General features: G+C 37.5%; 1 protein-coding gene across 2 annotated transcripts in view; it reads left to right on the forward strand.

Annotated features, from left to right (window-relative positions):
* COL9A1 (collagen type IX alpha 1 chain) overlaps positions 1-17,218 on the forward strand; it is a 72,281-nt gene that overhangs the window by 35,327 nt on the left and 19,736 nt on the right. For both annotated transcript variants that reach the window (XM_064447835.1, XM_064447836.1), the window contains 11 exons: positions 531-584; positions 1,968-2,021; positions 2,731-2,784; positions 2,962-3,015; positions 3,117-3,170; positions 3,396-3,449; positions 4,561-4,605; positions 5,389-5,442; positions 5,550-5,603; positions 14,906-14,959; positions 15,709-15,780. In XM_064447835.1, coding sequence (XP_064303905.1) covers positions 531-584; positions 1,968-2,021; positions 2,731-2,784; positions 2,962-3,015; positions 3,117-3,170; positions 3,396-3,449; positions 4,561-4,605; positions 5,389-5,442; positions 5,550-5,603; positions 14,906-14,959; positions 15,709-15,780 — 603 coding nt within the window. The remainder of the gene's footprint in view (positions 1-530; positions 585-1,967; positions 2,022-2,730; positions 2,785-2,961; positions 3,016-3,116; positions 3,171-3,395; positions 3,450-4,560; positions 4,606-5,388; positions 5,443-5,549; positions 5,604-14,905; positions 14,960-15,708; positions 15,781-17,218) is intronic.

The following is a 17,218-nucleotide window of genomic DNA, read 5'->3' on the forward strand; positions in this document are numbered from 1 at the left end:
TAGAATGTCTGTTCAGTCCAGCCTCTCAAGTGTGGTGGGCGTATAAACTTAGCACTTTTATTCTCAAAAAGCTTGCCCAATTTTGCCTACCCTCTAGAGTTCTGTAAAGCCACATGGTGCCTTTTCCCTGCATCTGTCCTATAGCTCACTTCAGACACCTTAGCACTTTTGCAAATCTGGCCTTCGTGAGTTCCTCTCACACAGGCTGCACAGGGAGAATGCTTCAACTCTGCAGTAATCAAGAAGAGGAATCAGTGGGTTTTTTCAGTCCTTAGGGTGTATTCGTGGTTGTAGCATTCAACCTGATAGTTTTGTTATTATTTTTAAAAGTCCTAAATTAGTAAAATATCAAATTACCTTATAAGTTAAATATTCTAATGCAGAAATAGCTGGATTTTTCCTTTTATACTAAGAAAGTAGTAAAATAAGCATAAAGAGTTCTACATGCTTTCTTGAGTCTTCTGTCTGAAAACTAGGACAGTTCTCATGAAAAGATTTAACCATAATTTGAATATACTTTTCATTTTTAGGGCATCCTAGGTATCAGAGGTATAAATGGTATAACAGGACCTAAAGGTACCAAAGTAAGTATTAACCTTTCTTTCCATAAAATGCCTGGATAAAAAAATATACACCACTGAATGTTTTTAAAGCTTATTTAAATTTCTCCTTTTACCCCCTGCATTTTCTCTCTTCCACCAGCTGTATTTCCATAGCTACTCTACTTCTGGCCAGGAAGAAAGGCAGCTTGGTCCTTCTGCTTCATGAAGTGCATGTACTCTTCATACCTTTCCCTCTGATCCTTGGATTTATAGTAGTTTGGCATGTGTGCAAGTATGTAGTTAGCAAGATAGCAAGTTATAGCAGCTGTAAACTATAGCATGTTTTATTTAAAGCTAAAATGTATTAAGTAGTCCCTCCTGCGATTTCCGTCTTCCTGAATCGTTTGCTTCCACTGTCCCAGTTTTTTTCAGAGTTTTTTATTAGGAGTTTGTTCTTTCGCCATTCTTTCTGTCTCTCGCAGCTTTTGTGTCTTAAGTTGCTTCCAGTGGGATTCATGTTTATATGGGCTCTGGCTTTGCTGGGTAATTTTCCTGCTGTTCATTGAAATGGTTTTAACTGTCATTTCAAAACTGACTGTTTCATTTCTATTCTTATGATCTGGCTAAATATGGTAAAAATTTCTGGAAGGAATAAAATATAGCAATCATGCCATTGTTTCCTTCTCCAGAAATGAAATCACGGAAGCCTTATTCTGTGATCATCTATGTTCAGAAACAGCATCAAATTTGTCCTGATTGTGAATCTTCTCATGAGAAGATACTAACACAGTTGTGAAGCCTACTTTGCTTTTCTGGCCTTCTTTATATCTTCTAATTCTTCATAGTTATTTGCCTACATTTTTTGTGTTGTTTTGTCTATTTGAAATATTTACATCTGCTTGACAAAGGAGTTTCTAATTTTCTGTAAATCTTTTTGAAACCTTTTTTTGTCTCCATTTAAAATTACTTTCAGAGTAGCAATTGCATTATTTCCTTGAAACATATGTGATAAAAATAGCTGTGCTGCACTTGATGATTTCTATTCATGTTTTGGTGCTATTCTATTATGTGGTGAAGGATATAATATTATTAAGGACAACACAGACATTTTCTCAAGTAGTATGAGAAGGACTACCTCCTCATTGTCCAGTGTGATTTTTTGGAGAATGAACTGAATGTCATTTTCTGAATGACATTTTTCCATAGTTAAAAATATTGGCTTTTATAACTCCACAAAAAACCAAGATAGATAAAAAAAAATTTGCCAAAATTCTTCGATGTGGTTTTTTTTTTTTTTATAGTCAGAGCTATAAAAAACCCTCAGCTGTAAAGAAGTTGCAGCTTCCAGCAAACCAGGAGGGAGCGTAAGTTGTTAGTGTTTCAGCAATTCATTTGAATGTCTTGTGTTACCTCCTTGTTTTGTAGGGAGCTCGTGGACTTGATGGTGAGCCTGGTCCCCAAGGTCTTCCTGGTGCACCTGTAAGTAGAGTGTGCGTCAGTCAAACACTTCCCAAGGTCTACCCAGTTAGATGCAAAGTCCTGAAACTTTGTGGCTGTGAATCAGAAAAGCCTCTGATTAATCCAATTCCATTGATTTCCCACAGATGAATAAATGATATGACAGTGATGTCAAGTCCAGAATCTCTTACTGTCCCCAAGGAATTATGGGGTAGATGAACACACTTTAGCTTCCGAGTATGTTATTGTTACCTCTTCATCCTGAGTGCTACTGTGGATTATGGCGGCTTGGATTTTTTTCAGGTTTTAAACTGGAAAATATTCATTCATTAGAACAAAACCTGTACAGGACAATTTGTGCCTTTTTTTCTTTTTTAAAATTCTTCCCCACTCTCTGCCCCACTCCCCCCCGCCCCCCCCCCCCCCCCCAGGGTTTATCCTTGGAATAGCCAAATAGCCAGTAACTGTATGGGTTGACAAAGTGAGTGCAACGTCCTTTCCTTAGATGCTCCTGGATTCGTAGGGGCTGGTTTGAGCTGTGTTTTTAAAAATATAACTGTCAGCTGCTGTTTTAAGAAACTGCATTTTTAAATATAGTATGAGTTTAGATGTCTGCTTTAACCAAGTGTGAATTGTACTGTTGTTGATTTACTGGAGGTTTTAGCTAATAATACAAGAATACAAGTAAATTTATTCTATTTTTATTGCAAAAATATTTTTTTTCTTTTAGGGGGATCAGGGACAGAGAGGTCCACTGGGAGAGGCAGGTCCGAAGGGAGAGAGGGTGAGCACAGACTAATTTCAGCTTATGTTGACTTGCAAACATTGCTAACTTACAGCATATAAGCATACAGCATAATTGGTACTCTTGAAGTAACGTATATCTGAATGAATATGTGTTGACATTCTTTACATCTGTCATTTCAATGTGTTTATTTTTTACATTTATTATTATTCTTAGGGCCCTCAAGGTACAAGAGGAATAAATGGTCTCCCTGGGCCTAAAGGAGAGCCTGTATGTATAGTTCATTTCTTTATTTGCTTCATGTTGTGCTAATTTGTATATCAGAGTGCTTGGGCAAAATCTTTCCAACAATATTTTTTTTTTCATTCAAGGGTTTACCAGGAGTTGATGGCCGTGAAGGGATCCCTGGAATGCCTGGAGCAAAAGTAAGGCACAGCTGGCATATATCTGAGCTTTGGTAGTGCTCTAGACTTGTTCACTCATTTGTCGCTTTTTATTGTGCTGCTGCCCATGGATTTATGCACATTATCAGGGTAATTGAAGGAACCTTCCTATCATACAGATCCAAAAGTACTACAGCTCTGTGTTCCAGAAATAAAATTTTCCCTTTTGTTTGTTTTGCATAAATTACAACTTAAAATGTTTTTCAGGGTGAACCAGGAAAGCCTGGAGCTCCAGGTGATGCTGGGCTTCAGGGACTGCCAGTAAGTATCTGGTATTTTACCTTTGAGAGTTAGGCTCAGTTCAAACCACAGAAAGGCCACATAAAGGTTAGTTTGACTGTGGTGTTGGAGTAATTTAAGAGAAAACCTAAGCAAAAGGCCCAGGAATAGTATGTGTAATGCAAGGGGAAATTCTGCTATTTGTATCCAAAACTTCTGCGTAAGAGCTTAAACCTCCTCATGGTACCGTAGTGAGGAACTTGGTCATACAAAATGTTTGTGGCCAGTATGCAATTCTTTTAGGGTTTCTCATATCTGAGACCCTGTGGATATTTGTGGTGTGACCCCACAATTAGAGCTGGTCTCACTGTATTGACTAGGGCCAAAACTATTTCCAGGGTCAGCTGGAAGAGCCGACATGCTAGTCTAACATACCTTAGATGAACAATCGTCTCCTTTTGATATTCTGCTGGCTCAGAACATCTGGAATGCATCACACTTAAACTTCTTTATGCGGGGGTGGGGGGAGTTTGCTAGTGTATCCCCTGTGGTGGATTTATAGGGAATCAGTAGTGCTTTACGGACTTTTTTAGAAGGTAATCCTTGCACATTAACTGAATGAGTTTGAAAACTGTGCCAATTGTCAAAAGCTAAATGGAAACTTCTTTGAAACATGATGCTGTAGGAGTAGTTGCCGTGAGGATATAGTGAAGGAGCTGTATTGAAACAGAACTGGAAGTAAATTTGTAATACAAAGTGACATTTTAAGCTTGGAATAAAATTTGGTAAAAGCATGCTTGCTATGAGCTGTTGCACAGAGGTGAGGAGATGAAAAGTATACAGAAAGTGTCTGCTAAACTCCCTACCTCCAGTCTCAGAACACTGGGACCGAGAATCTATTTCTAGTCTAAGCCAGAAAAAGCCACAGCTCCTCATTTTTCCACGCTCCTTTTGCCAATTCATGAAGTAGGAATAATACTCCTTATCTGTTACTTTGTAAAAAGAAAGAATTCAGGCTTGGTCTGTTATTGTATAAAAGTGCTTCAATATCTAGTAAAAGGACTAAAAATACTTTAACATGAGAAACATGTTTTTTAACACCATTCCAATCCCCTTAACATCAAATAAACACTGTAAATGTTATTTCTTTCAGGGTTTGCCAGGCTCTCCAGGTGTGAAAGGCATTCCTGGTCCAAAGGTAAATTATCCTGAGTATTGACTTTACTATAAGTTCTGAAGTATTCAGAGAAATTGTATTAACTTTCCACTGGGGTAAGAGACAAGCCTTTGGCTGAAATAATTAAATATATTCTTTTATCAACTCTAGTGCTGTGCTTTTTCATGATTTTTTTTTATCTACATTATGTGGTTTTCATGATTCCAGACATTGGATAATACCTAAAAAGGCCATATCTTTTTAAATTTGTGGAAGTCATTGATAGAGGAGGCATGTGACATGGGTACCTCACTACAGTTTGAAATGAGGGACCTCGTAATAAGAATATTTATAGCTGTCCTAAATTGATTGAATCACAGAGATTGTAATCTCTAATTATGTATCACCAAGTTGCAGCATCAATTCCAATTAAGTTTAAAAAATTATTGTATGATTGACATTATGGAATGTTTCAGACGATAATGTTTGAGTTTAGTTTTAAGTAACTGAAAGAGAAAACTAGACTGAGATGTGAATTTCTTCTGAAATTACATGGAATAATATTGTTCTTCTATGATCTGGGAGCAGAGATCAAGTCTCTTTGGGATTTGTCAGTACATAAACAACAAAAGAACTGAAATCTGACTTTTGAACAGTTAGATAGAAGACTTAGGTGAAATTTAAATGAAAAACAAAATAAAGGTGGAAGTTAAAAATTAAGGAAATCAATAACATCTAAAAAAAATCAGCCTGTATTCATTTTTATTTTAAAATGGAACAGTAGACCATTGGTTTGGCTAATATTTTTCATCTTTTGTCCAACAGGGTAATAGAGGTCCCCCTGGGGTGCCAGGTTTGATGGGAAATTCTGGTAAACAGGTAAGATCATTCATCTTATTTGAAAGATCTAGAAAAAATGAAAGGTTTTGCATTGTGTAAAAAAATCACTTTTAAAATTTGTTGCATTCTTCATATCCCCAAAACAGGGTGAACAGGGGCCAGAGGGAGAAGCAGGTCCAACAGGACCCCGGGGACCACCAGTAAGTATGGAATAAATCTCTAATTGAGCATATGTAATATTGCAGTGTCTCAAGTTATGGTTGCTGAAGCTAACCATGAGGTAAAAATATTATTCAACGCAAGTGCTAATTTTTAAGGTAAATACTAGGTGTTCTTTAACCCCCTTTTGTATCAGGTGGATGTGCATCACCACAGAGGAACCCAGAAGCACATGTTCTATGACTGTTCCTGGTATTGGTGATAAATTACATTTTAAACCTTTGTTTATATTCTTCTGGTCTTTGTTTTTAAATATGCTGAGTAAAAGTCCAAAAGAGAGGGAATGAGGGTGGTTTGTGACAAAAAGCTGGAACTAACCTCCTGTTCTTCCACTGCAACAGTCAACTCCCACAAATGGTGTCGAAAAGCTTAAATTCACTAGCTGTCAGTATATAACTTGCTCTTTTCTTTAACTGTTTCAGCCTCTTAAAGAAGCTTGTGCTGTATATTACAAGGTTTTGAACTTTGGATTCAGTATTCAGAACATGAATTTTTTTTGGCTAGGAGCTGTTTCTAATGAATGTAATGTGAACAGTGAGGCAAGGTATGAAGGAAAGGTAGCTGTCTTTCCTACCTAGTAAAGAAGATGGCTAGAGACTGTCCTCAGCCCCCTTGGTCAACTGACATGGTGTGGTTTGTCTTCATACTGCTGAACTCCCTTAATACCCCTTCATGTCTAAAGCAGGCTGGGTAGAGTCAAGCTGCATATTGGGAACAGTCTCTTGCCTGTGTTCCCAAAACTGTTTTTGGGCATTTTCTAGGGAAGTCCAATTTGCCTGAGACAAAAGCATGCTAACCATTTATCATGGGTGCTGGGGTGCTGCTCGGGCCTGTGCCTTGGCCCTCTCTGGTTGGTATTATGAATGTAGCTGTGGTCATGTGTGAAGTATAGCATTTACTTGGGAACACTGATGATGTAGTTTCTTTCACTGGAGATTTTCCTTAACACTAGAAAGATTCCGAAGATTGGAGAAATTGTTGCTGGGCAGATAGCTTGCTGCAGGAAATAGATGTGCTAAGGAAAGTGAACTGGCGGCATTTGCTAAGGCTCAGTGTTGAAGACGAAGGACAACTGTTCCTGGGCATGCTTGGGGTACTAGGGAGTTTGCTGGGTACAGATTTCTCATTCCCTCTAGAGTGGACCTGGCATGGACTGAAGTTACATAAAGCTGATTTAATTTCTCTTTGCTGTTAACCATTCTGTGAGGGATGAGAGGGTCAGTGATTTGAAGAAAAAATTTGATATACCAAACTTCAGTCTGACCACACTGACAAGTCTTCAGGCTCTGTAACCAATTGCTTTTGCAAGCTTCTCTTTTGCCACTGATACCCTAGTGATACTTCCCTGGAATTTTCTGAGTTTCTGCTATCATACAGTGATGTAAGAGTTTTACTCATGCAGTTGTACGGTTATCCTCATACAGGGCTTAGAGAGTTACTGGTAGGGATATATTTGTAAGGGTATTTCATGGTTCAGGAATATCTCTGAATTAACTCAAACATACAGCAGCAGTCAGCCGAGTACCGAATTTCATTTTCTTCTGTTGTTTGCATTATCATGTGCTAGGTGCATTAATTCACGAGATCACATTTATTTTAGACTGAATCTTTTGAGTGCTGTGTCCACAGCTGCCTATGAATGATATAAAAAGGGGATTATATGAGCATATACTTACAAGGATGGAGTACAGGTATCTTCAGCCTCCCATATACCCAGCTTGCAAACATTTATTTTTTGTGTTTGTGTTTAAAAGTGTTGGTTGCACCAGAAAAACGTTTTAGCCCTGTTCTTCTTGAGTTTCTTTGTGTACTTGTAACAGGAATATGAATTATAATTGAATCAGACCAAAGTAATTGCCTATTCTGATAATGCACTGTAATCTGCTAAACTATGCTTTTAATCCTTTCAATGTGAACATGAATTTACAAAATCAGCAGTCCGTAGAACAGGAGTTGACGCGCAAGGTTAATTATTAGTAACCTTGTAGCTGGACGGAAATACTTAATGCAGATTAAATACAATGATTTTTCTGTTTATCAATCTAGAGACCAGCAAGACATCTGGATATCTTGCCTTTATTTTCTTTGTCTTTACAAAGTGCACTCATTTTGGAAAACATGTGAACATTAGAACAAAAGCATAGGACGAAAAAGCTTTTGGACAGTACAAAATGGAGAAAGGAAGTAAATTATTGATAATACAGTAAGTTTGCATGTAGAACATTAAACAGTAACCTACTTCTCATCTGTAGTTCCTTTAAAGCTATAAAAAGCCTGGAATAATAACTATGTTTATCTTCCTTCTGCTCAAGGCTACAGGCAGCATATGACTGGAATGGCTTTCTGGGTTTTTTTGGGAACACTGGAAAAAACCTTACTTCTACCCAAAAAACTGGAATGATCAGGATTTTTTTGTTCAGGAAGGACACAGGGTTGGATTATTAAACTTCAGTGAGCTTTGGTCCAAGTTGAGTTTGCATTTGTGTTCAGGGCAGAATAAAGAGTGTTTTCTCTGTCTTCTGCAGCATGGACATGCAGTAGATGTATTTGAGCCTCAGCTTTCAGGACTCTGCCCTTACTTTTCCAAGAAAAAAAAAATCTGCTAGTTAAATAATTCTACATGCCATGATTTTCAAGCTTCTAAAACTAGAAATTCTGAAAATAAGTTGAGAAAAGCTTTTTATAACTGCTTTAAAAAGAGTTTTTCTTGTGAATATTTCTGTATTTCTTCAGATTTTGAAATTTTCTCACGACTGTAACATTTGATAGTTTTTGACCAAAGTTTTATAACCAAATGCTTTCAAAGCCTGAAGATTTTATGGTTACAATTCAGTTGTTTTTTGTGTCCTTTTCCCTCATATTTTGAATTATCCTCTTCAGCCCTCACCTCAGTTCTTTTCTTTCTCCTTTACCCTTTGTTCCATGTCACTCTTGGTAATAGAAGACTCAGGCAGAAGTCGAGAGGGGCTGGGCTTCTTCCCTGGAGTTGGAAAAAACCTTGATGTTTTGCAGGATATGGAGAACTTCAGTCACTTAATGTATTGCTGCATGGTAGCAGCCACATGAGAGATCCTCTTCACTTTCCCATTTCACTTGCCCCTGTTCTTCACATCGCTACTGGGGAAAGACAGCAAGGCTGCTAGCTCCAGGAGGGCCAGAACTGTAGGGGAAAGGACTTCCAGTGAAGGTTTGTGGGGGGGATAACAAGGCTGACTCTAATATGGACGGCAGGCTGGTATCTGCTCTAGGGAAAAATAACATGCCTACATTTGTGTAATATTTAAAAATTGCCTGACTTTTCAGCTTCAGCTACTTGCAAATGACAACTTTTTGAAAGCGAATTTTCACTTCACCTAATGTGTAGTTTTTTGAGGAGTTACATAATGGAGTGCTATTAAACAATCATCAGCGACTCTGTGGGGCAAATTGATACTTCTATACTGTTTACCAAATAGCCTGTAGCATCCTGTGGCATAAACCATGCTATTTCAATGTTATTTTCATTTAAGCAACTATTGGAATGTAGTTGGAACAGTATTGTTACTAAGCAGCATTTTCACATTTTGGCCTTTTGTGAGTTTGTAGACATTTACAGTTTCACAGGGAGGATATTAAATGGTTTAAAACAAGATAACTAGCTCTAATTAAAAATAAGTAAACTCATGTGTTGGGGGACTCTTACCTCACTGCTGACAAATCTCCCTAAGAGAAATTTACTTTCAAAAGTACCATTTTAGTCTATCATTGCTTTTCCGTAAAAAAACTTAAGATGGCACCTGAGTAGGGAAAAAAAAAGGTTTTACTTTTGTTTATTTACTCTTCATCTGCTTAGTAAAATGGAAAAACAACTGGAGCAACATGGAAATGTTGCATTTTATTTCTAAATCAAACATATTCTCCATTCCACTCTAATTGTTTTGCCGGTTAACCTTATGTTTTCTTCATGTTACGCTAGCCAATCCAAGTAATTACCAAACTCATTTGTGACTTAAACCATTCTAAGCCAGTCATCCTGGTAGGTGGCCCAAAGGAAGCAATTCTCAAACATCAGTGTGTCATTCCTAATGAGTGGGATTTAGCCATGCTTCCTAAGCTGCTTAACCATTTTCTTTCATATTTGCTGAGATTTAGTAAGCTTTAATTTTTCATACTGTGTCTGCAGAAAATATGGACCCCTGCCCCTGCTTTTTTCATCCCTTGTTTTTCTTCAGCGATTTAACCTTTAAATTGCTAATGTTTGGAGAACATGTATCCCATCCTGTGGTTTTGCAGTGAAAAGAGAGCTTGGAACGTTTAAGTAACCATTTAACTTAAAGTTCAATACTTGCCTAGAAAATTGAGCAAACTCAATTTATATGCAGGCCAGCAGGCATACGTTGTTAAGGATTTAGGATGCAATACATGTTTTCCTAACATTAGCAACAGAGGTTAAGTATCTAGCTGCCTAAGATTTGATACCGTAGGCCCCTCTGAGAGACTTCTGAGGGGCCCTGGTTGGTTGGGCTGACTTGCTCTCTGGAGGTGCCTTTGTCTCTCTGCTCGTTACAAAGAGGGAGCATGGAGAGTACCTTGGATTTGGTATTAAAATGCTAGACAGACTGAAGTTAGATGAGAATACTGTTTTCAGCATCTTAAATTACTTTCAGCTAAATAGCTTTCTGAGTCTTTAAAGGTATTTTTGTCTTACCTACCCTGAAATATTTGGTTACCTTAACAATTTTACCTAAAATCTAGCTTTTCTGTCATATTCTTTTTACATTACTCCAACGGAAATAATGGGCCATTTTCCATAGTTGATATCAGCGTAGTAGTATTGGTAGTGTGGTAGGGTGAAATGTCCTTGCCTCAGTTTATATGATATGTTTAGGTATTAGTGTGCATGTTTTGTGGAACACCTCGAGTGGTGAGTCATAGTGTACATTTAAGATACAGCTAAAGTGGTCAGCATTGCACAGTCCATAGCAGAGTGAAAAGAACAAAGTGGATTTCCATCCTGCCAGGTTCGCTTTTTATCCAGTATACCTAAACATCTACACGGATGTGACTAAGCTTTCTGACCTTGTACAATTCTGCAGCATAGTTCGTACAAGGTAGCGCTTTCTCCGCTCTCACTTGCAGACTACATATCCCAGCCAAACCTGATTAGTATCTCCAAGACCCTCCAGTTCTCAGACTATCCATCCCTCTCTCTCCAAACTGCATGATCAGATTCCTGTCTGCTACCTCACTCTTTAGTGCTCCACGCCCACAACAGCTTCCTTTGACTTTTGGGCATGCTAGACCTCTGGATGTCAGCAGATATCCCAGTGTTTGCTTCTAAGCAGTAACCTGGGTAAAAAATGCACTTGCTATGGAGTTCTTGTCCTAAAGCTGTCCTAGACTTCAGTTAATGCTATAGGTGCAGCCATTGCGAAAGGTCTCTGTCCTTTATACTTGGCCACAGTATCACTCTTGAAGAGAATGACACCTATTGGACTGCTGCTTGTGCCCAAAGCATGAAACAGTTAAGAGGAAGGTACATTTCATGCTACACCTATTTCTTACCATTATCCTGAGCAGTACAATTTAATTATTACTCTGAGAAAGGTGCGAAGGTGCATTTAAAATCTCAGAGAAAGTTTGCTGTATATTTACTCTTCTAGTAAATAATATTTTATATTTTTGATGCTTTTTAGTACTGTACTGAAGGTCAAAGGAAGAGGCATGTTGATTCTTCCATAGATAAATCCTTGAACTTAAATCCCAGAGGAACTGGTAATTTGGATGAAAAAAAATTATGATAAGTTAAAGCCTTGCGAGCATATAATTGATAAATGGGTTACATCTTGCAAAAAGACTTTGGAATACTAAGTTTAAAAAAGTTCATTCCAAAATGTACTTTGTTTATTCTTTTATATACTGCACAGATTTAATTCTCTATGGCACTGCTATTTAATACACCAAAATTGGTATGACATATATTATGAAAACAAAATTCTTAAGTGGAGGAGAGTTTATTACAGTATACACTGTGAATTACCTGTCAAGAGATTTTAATCAGTGTTTCGATTATCTGGGCAGCTAAGTGAGATGCAAATTACCTGGGGAATATGCTCATTCTTTTTATTGTTCCACTCAATTAATCAACAGGAGATCAATATAACAGTGAAATAAACTGTTTTAGCATGAGAAGAGAATGCATTCTGTAACTGTTTGTGGGAATTCTACAAAAGAATCAAGTCTTCAAAATTTCAGTGAGGATGAAAGCTATCCCAGACAACCTAAAGGAAGGTCTACTGTAAATCCTGTTGTCCCCTTACATATGTTACATTCAAAGGCTAAATATAGATCTAACAGAACCGTGGGAGAGACGTTATGTCTTCATTTAAATGTATTGAGTGGCCCAGCAATCCTGCCTTGGAAGAAAGGGAAGGTAGATTTTGTTGAAACCACAGTTCAGCTGTGGAAGGGCTGCATCCTGGTATTGTTCTGTATTGCGGTGCTGTGCTACCATTTTACACCCTGCCATTTCACACATGCCTTGCTGTCCCTTGGGAGAATGTCTCTATTCTCAGCAGTATTCACATGCTAAGTGACAGTATTCTTAAAAGAAATCAATTATCTATACTGTTAAAGTCCTGGAGCAGTTCTGGACATGCTTTTGGTCCATGCTGTCTAACATCATTGAAATAATCTCTAGGCAATGGCCAAGCTTTGGAGTACTTATGGGGCCATTTGCAGTGAAATTCTGCATGCTGCCTCCCTTCATTGTAGGCCAGAAAAGTTTACCAGCATGGGTGCAAGCCAGGCTGTCCCAGCTCACTGTAAACTAGAGTAGCTACTTTCCCTCTTCAAGTGTTCCACCTCTAGGAAAAGTAGGAATTTTGAAGTGTGTCAAAAGTGCATAAAACACACAGATTCTGGTCCTTTTTTTTTTTTTGTTAAAACCAGTGCAACATGCCCACTGATTTGTGAGTGACCTGCAACTATGGACTGTATTATATATAGGGCTGCCATCTAAGAAAGGTAGGCTGAGGACATGGCCACACTCCCTGGTTTTGATTATTGCCTATGAGTAACTTAGAGCATAGAGGAAGGTTTTATCCGACCAAGTACAGATGTCAACACTGAACCAGTTATTACAGAAACCCTCTTATAGGTGGTGGGAAAACATAGATGCTTCTAGGACATGACTTGTGATGTATTTTAAATGTTTACATTAAGACATTTCAAGATGCCTTTTTTCCTTCATCCCTCTGAAGGCAACCAGGAGTAACTAGCTCAATGTAAATTTCAGTCAGGTATAACTTGGAGGAAGCTTTACAATCTTTTAAGTTATGCCATGGGCCAGTGGGATTCCTGATTGTTCTTTGGGTTACAGTTCCCTTCTTAGCTGCTAAAACACAACTCCTGCAGTTCTTTCCCTGGTTACCCTTAGTTTGAAGTAATCTGTCCTTACATAAACAGCTACTACAGAAATACTATCCTTTTGTCTTCTGTATACTTTTTTTTTACCACTTTAGAAAAACACTGCTGTTTGAAAAAGTTCCTGTACTGTATATTTGACAAAAGTCTTTTTTGCGTTTAAAATAAAGTGGAAGATTTTTCATGCATTCTGTACAACCAGCAGAACCTCTGATGTGCTTAAGAGGTTTATTACATGATTATAACTATAGAAGGTGACGTTGCTTTTGTTTTATAGCTGTACAGCAATCAGATGTGAATATTACAATATATATAAGTTTCTAATACTGATCATAATTTTAATCCTTCTCTTTCCTACATCAGAAATGTAGTAGTATTCCAGGTCAGAGATGTAGTACAGAATTATGTGATTAAATAACAGATTTTCAAAAAGGTTAATGCTTCTTCTGGGTTGTAAGATGAAGGTGATTTTGGGACCTTTTTTCTTTTTTTCTTTTTTTTTTTTAACATAAAAAAGCTTCTAGAAGTTATACAAAGTGCTTTTTAAAGCGCTATTCTTTTAAGAATAGTGATTTTGACACCATAGGATATTTTGAAGGACATGAATGGAAAAGTCTGTTCATGTTGGGTTCTCTGATCTCTCCAGGATGCCTAATTATTTTTTGAATTGTAGAGTTAGTTTTCTTAAGCTTGTGTGAGAAGTTGTCATTGCATTATGACCTGGCATAAAAGGCCATGTCTGCCATCTCATTTTGTTGTTCAGTATGTGACAATATTTCACAACATTTTTCTTATGGAGAAAGTATCTATATTTAAAATTATCCATTGTATACAGCACTAGAATGCTTAGATCTGCTTCTTATCCAAAACTTTCTGAGTTATATATAGCAGGTTATCTACTTACATATCTAATAACTTAAATTCTTGATATTTTATGATCTTAAATGCTGTATCATGCTTTTATAGCAAGTACCCCTTATGTATTCACACAGTGGAAGTAAGGAAAGTGTCTCAAATGAGACATAGGCTTGTGTTGGGACGGTGTTTGAATTTATCTGTACAGGTGAGAGTAAATGTATAAAACTTATTGAGATGTTCAAAAGGTTTAACAAATCACTTTTGAGAAAGGTACTTTAGTTCAAAATTGTTTAAAATCTTTGAAAATTTGACTCAATGTTAGGCTTACCCAGAGTATATCTTCAAATGGCTGCATTAAGAGGTGGAGTTACAACACTAACGTGAATACAATCATCTGAATGGATAAACATATCTGAAGTGAATATATAAAGTGAAAATCCACTAAAAAGCATATTTATACTTATAACTGTTTTGAATGGGGATTTTTAAAGGTTATCCTTCCCTATAAGAGTCTAGAGTCTTTTTTTTAACCTAAATGAGTTTGTTAAGCATGGTTTCTGCACACACTTTTCACATTTGCCCATGTTTCGTATGGGATCATGGGCTTTTAAGTATGTGGTCATGTGGCAGTCCAGTTGATGAAACTAAGCAAAAGCCTAAAGCTTGGCATTCATGTCAGAGTTGTCTTAGTGAAGGAAACGCGTTCGTGACAGGTAACTCTCAGGTACAATCCCATGAAAGGGACTTGATTGTGCATAATCACTCCGCAGAATGAATTAGTTGAATCATTTAATGCCAACTAAATGTTGTATGCTGTTGTTAACTGAAAATATTTTCATTTCTTAGGAAGTTTCACTGTTTTTAATGCATGTGACATTTTTGCACTAATAAACAGAAGTCTTGATTGAAGCCAACTGCTAAGTAGTGTAATTCACTAAACATTAAGAAAAAAAATCATCCTTTATTCCCTGTTCATAGTAAGTATTTCAGGAAGTAATGATGTCCTTCTATTTTCTATAAGGGTAGCAGAGGAGAGCCAGGTCCTGCAGGTCCTCCAGGTTTACCAGGGAAATTGGTAAGCAGTTTATTTCCATATTCAGTGCTCGTGTTTACTTTCAAGGAGCTATGGTATCATCTGGAAGTACACTTACCCATTTATCCATGCATAACGTTGAAATGAGAGATTGTTGAGTTTCTTTTTCAGTCCTCTGTGACTGTGCTAATATTAGCAAATGCTGTTCTGAAGTATATGGAGATGTGTGGGACTTTTTCTTCTGTTTAAAAAACCATAAATCCTGTGATGTGCGAAGTTGGGTTGCATACTTCTGTGTGGGCTCTGTGTACTTGGGGAACAGGAGCAGTGAAAGACCGTCTTTCTGCTCACAGCTACATGAAACTAATGAATGGAGCAGATTATGAATGCCACCTTTTACCCGTGCTCCAGCAGTATTTACACAGTAACAGTCAGAAGCATAGATGGGGAGGTTTTGGCTGAAAGAGCCTGCTGTTAGAGGAATGTGCAAGTCACAGAGTGCAAGATCTTAGGAAGTATTTTTAAGAGAACCATACTGTTGTCGAGGTATTGGAGGGTGGAAAGCCCTGTAAGCCATTTCTGTTGTGTTTGTCAGCAATAAAATCGTAATAAGATGCTGTTTAAAGGGCTGTATTTTGTATCAGCTCTATTTTCATGAGATAATCGTCTTCATTCAAATTAGGACTGTTCTAGGAATAAGATCCTGCCCCATCTGCTTGTCAGGGTATGACCCTTAGTTGTTCATTTTAAAGCAGATTGGGTAAGTTTACACCCTTGACTTCTTTTCACAGGGTCCCCAGGGTGATATTGGACTTCCTGGACTGCCAGGTCCTCCAGGCCTGCCTGGTGGTAAGGGTGACCGGGTAAGAAATACACTCATACACACAGACTGCAGTTTGACATCAGGATTAAATACAATAATTTGAGCATTTTTTTTTCAGTTTTTACATGATTTAACGTCTGGTAGCTGCTTGAAAGTGGCGTTCTAAGTGCCTATTGACTATTTTTAGCTCATAAAATATATGGGAAAAGTCTTGACAGTGTTACTTAAGTGATTGAAATAAGATTACCAGTGTAAATATTTCTTTTTTTTTTTTTTGAGTCTGAATAATTTAAAGGCGTAAATCATATTGCAAATCACTGACTCAGCCAGATCTGAAATTGTAAGTCAGGGTCTCTGGTCATGAAGGAGGTTTGGAACTTTAGCCCTGGTCTACAGTAGATACGATGCCTTTTACATACATCTTAGGACCTGCTATGGAAATGCACGGGGTAACGCAGCTATTGAGACACCTACGCATACACACACAATTACAGGATATAAGTACCTCTTCTAGTATTTTGCTAGGAGGGAAGAACTGAGCCCTGTGGATGTCGCATACCTATAGAAGATACCATATCTTACTTTGCTGAATAAATATCAGTGAAGACTATATATATATATAAAAAATAAATATGATCCTTACTTTCTCTTGCTTATAGAAGGCTACAGAGGATTGAATGCACTCATCAAACTTCTTTGTTATGGAAATAGTCAGTTCTACACTGTGTTTCATCCTTCTTACTTGAGACGTCTACTTCAGTATTAAATGAATTGCGCTTTCGAAGTGCCTCTTACTTTCCAGGAACAATCAAGGAAGTATAGAACTGTTAGTGAGATGTAGGTATCACTGCTGTAGATGTCTTCAGTTAAACAGAGGAATCCTGCCCCTGGTATGCTCTCAGTATACATCGTATGGTGGCAACATAGAATTTGTAGTTGTTTTTTGCAGTTTTTAGAAGCTGCTCAGGCACTTAACAAGTTTCTAAGACATTCTTTGTTGTTGTTGAGGTATTTCTCATGTGTTTGGGTTTTTGGTTTTTTGTTTTTTTTTTAATGCTAAGTTCACGAACATATGTTCCTAGTCAATATAAGTATTGACATAAAGCAGTCTCTTTTTATTAGATTGATAATGATTCATACTTTAGACTTCTCTAGAGGGAGATTTAAGGTACCTGAGGAAGCAAATCTGGAAGTAAAATAACTAGTATTTATTGCAGTGCTGACTGTCTCACTCCAAAGATGCCTGATTTTCCTCATTTACTGTATAAAGGGTGTGAACCTCTAGGATAAAAGCAGAATGTAGATGCTGTAAACAGACCCAGTGAGATTCAGGCTACACCCAGGAGGTTGCTGTTTATGTAACTGTCAGATGATGGTAACTTATGCCTGGAGCTTTTTTAAATCCTAAGGTCAGCTTAATGCCCTCTGCAAGTACCTTAAAGTCCAAAAAGCTGAGCTAGCAATTATCTCATTCTGCA

The sequence above is a fragment of the Phalacrocorax carbo genome, chromosome 3, assembly GCF_963921805.1.
Source record: "Phalacrocorax carbo chromosome 3, bPhaCar2.1, whole genome shotgun sequence".
NCBI lineage: Eukaryota > Metazoa > Chordata > Aves > Suliformes > Phalacrocoracidae > Phalacrocorax > Phalacrocorax carbo.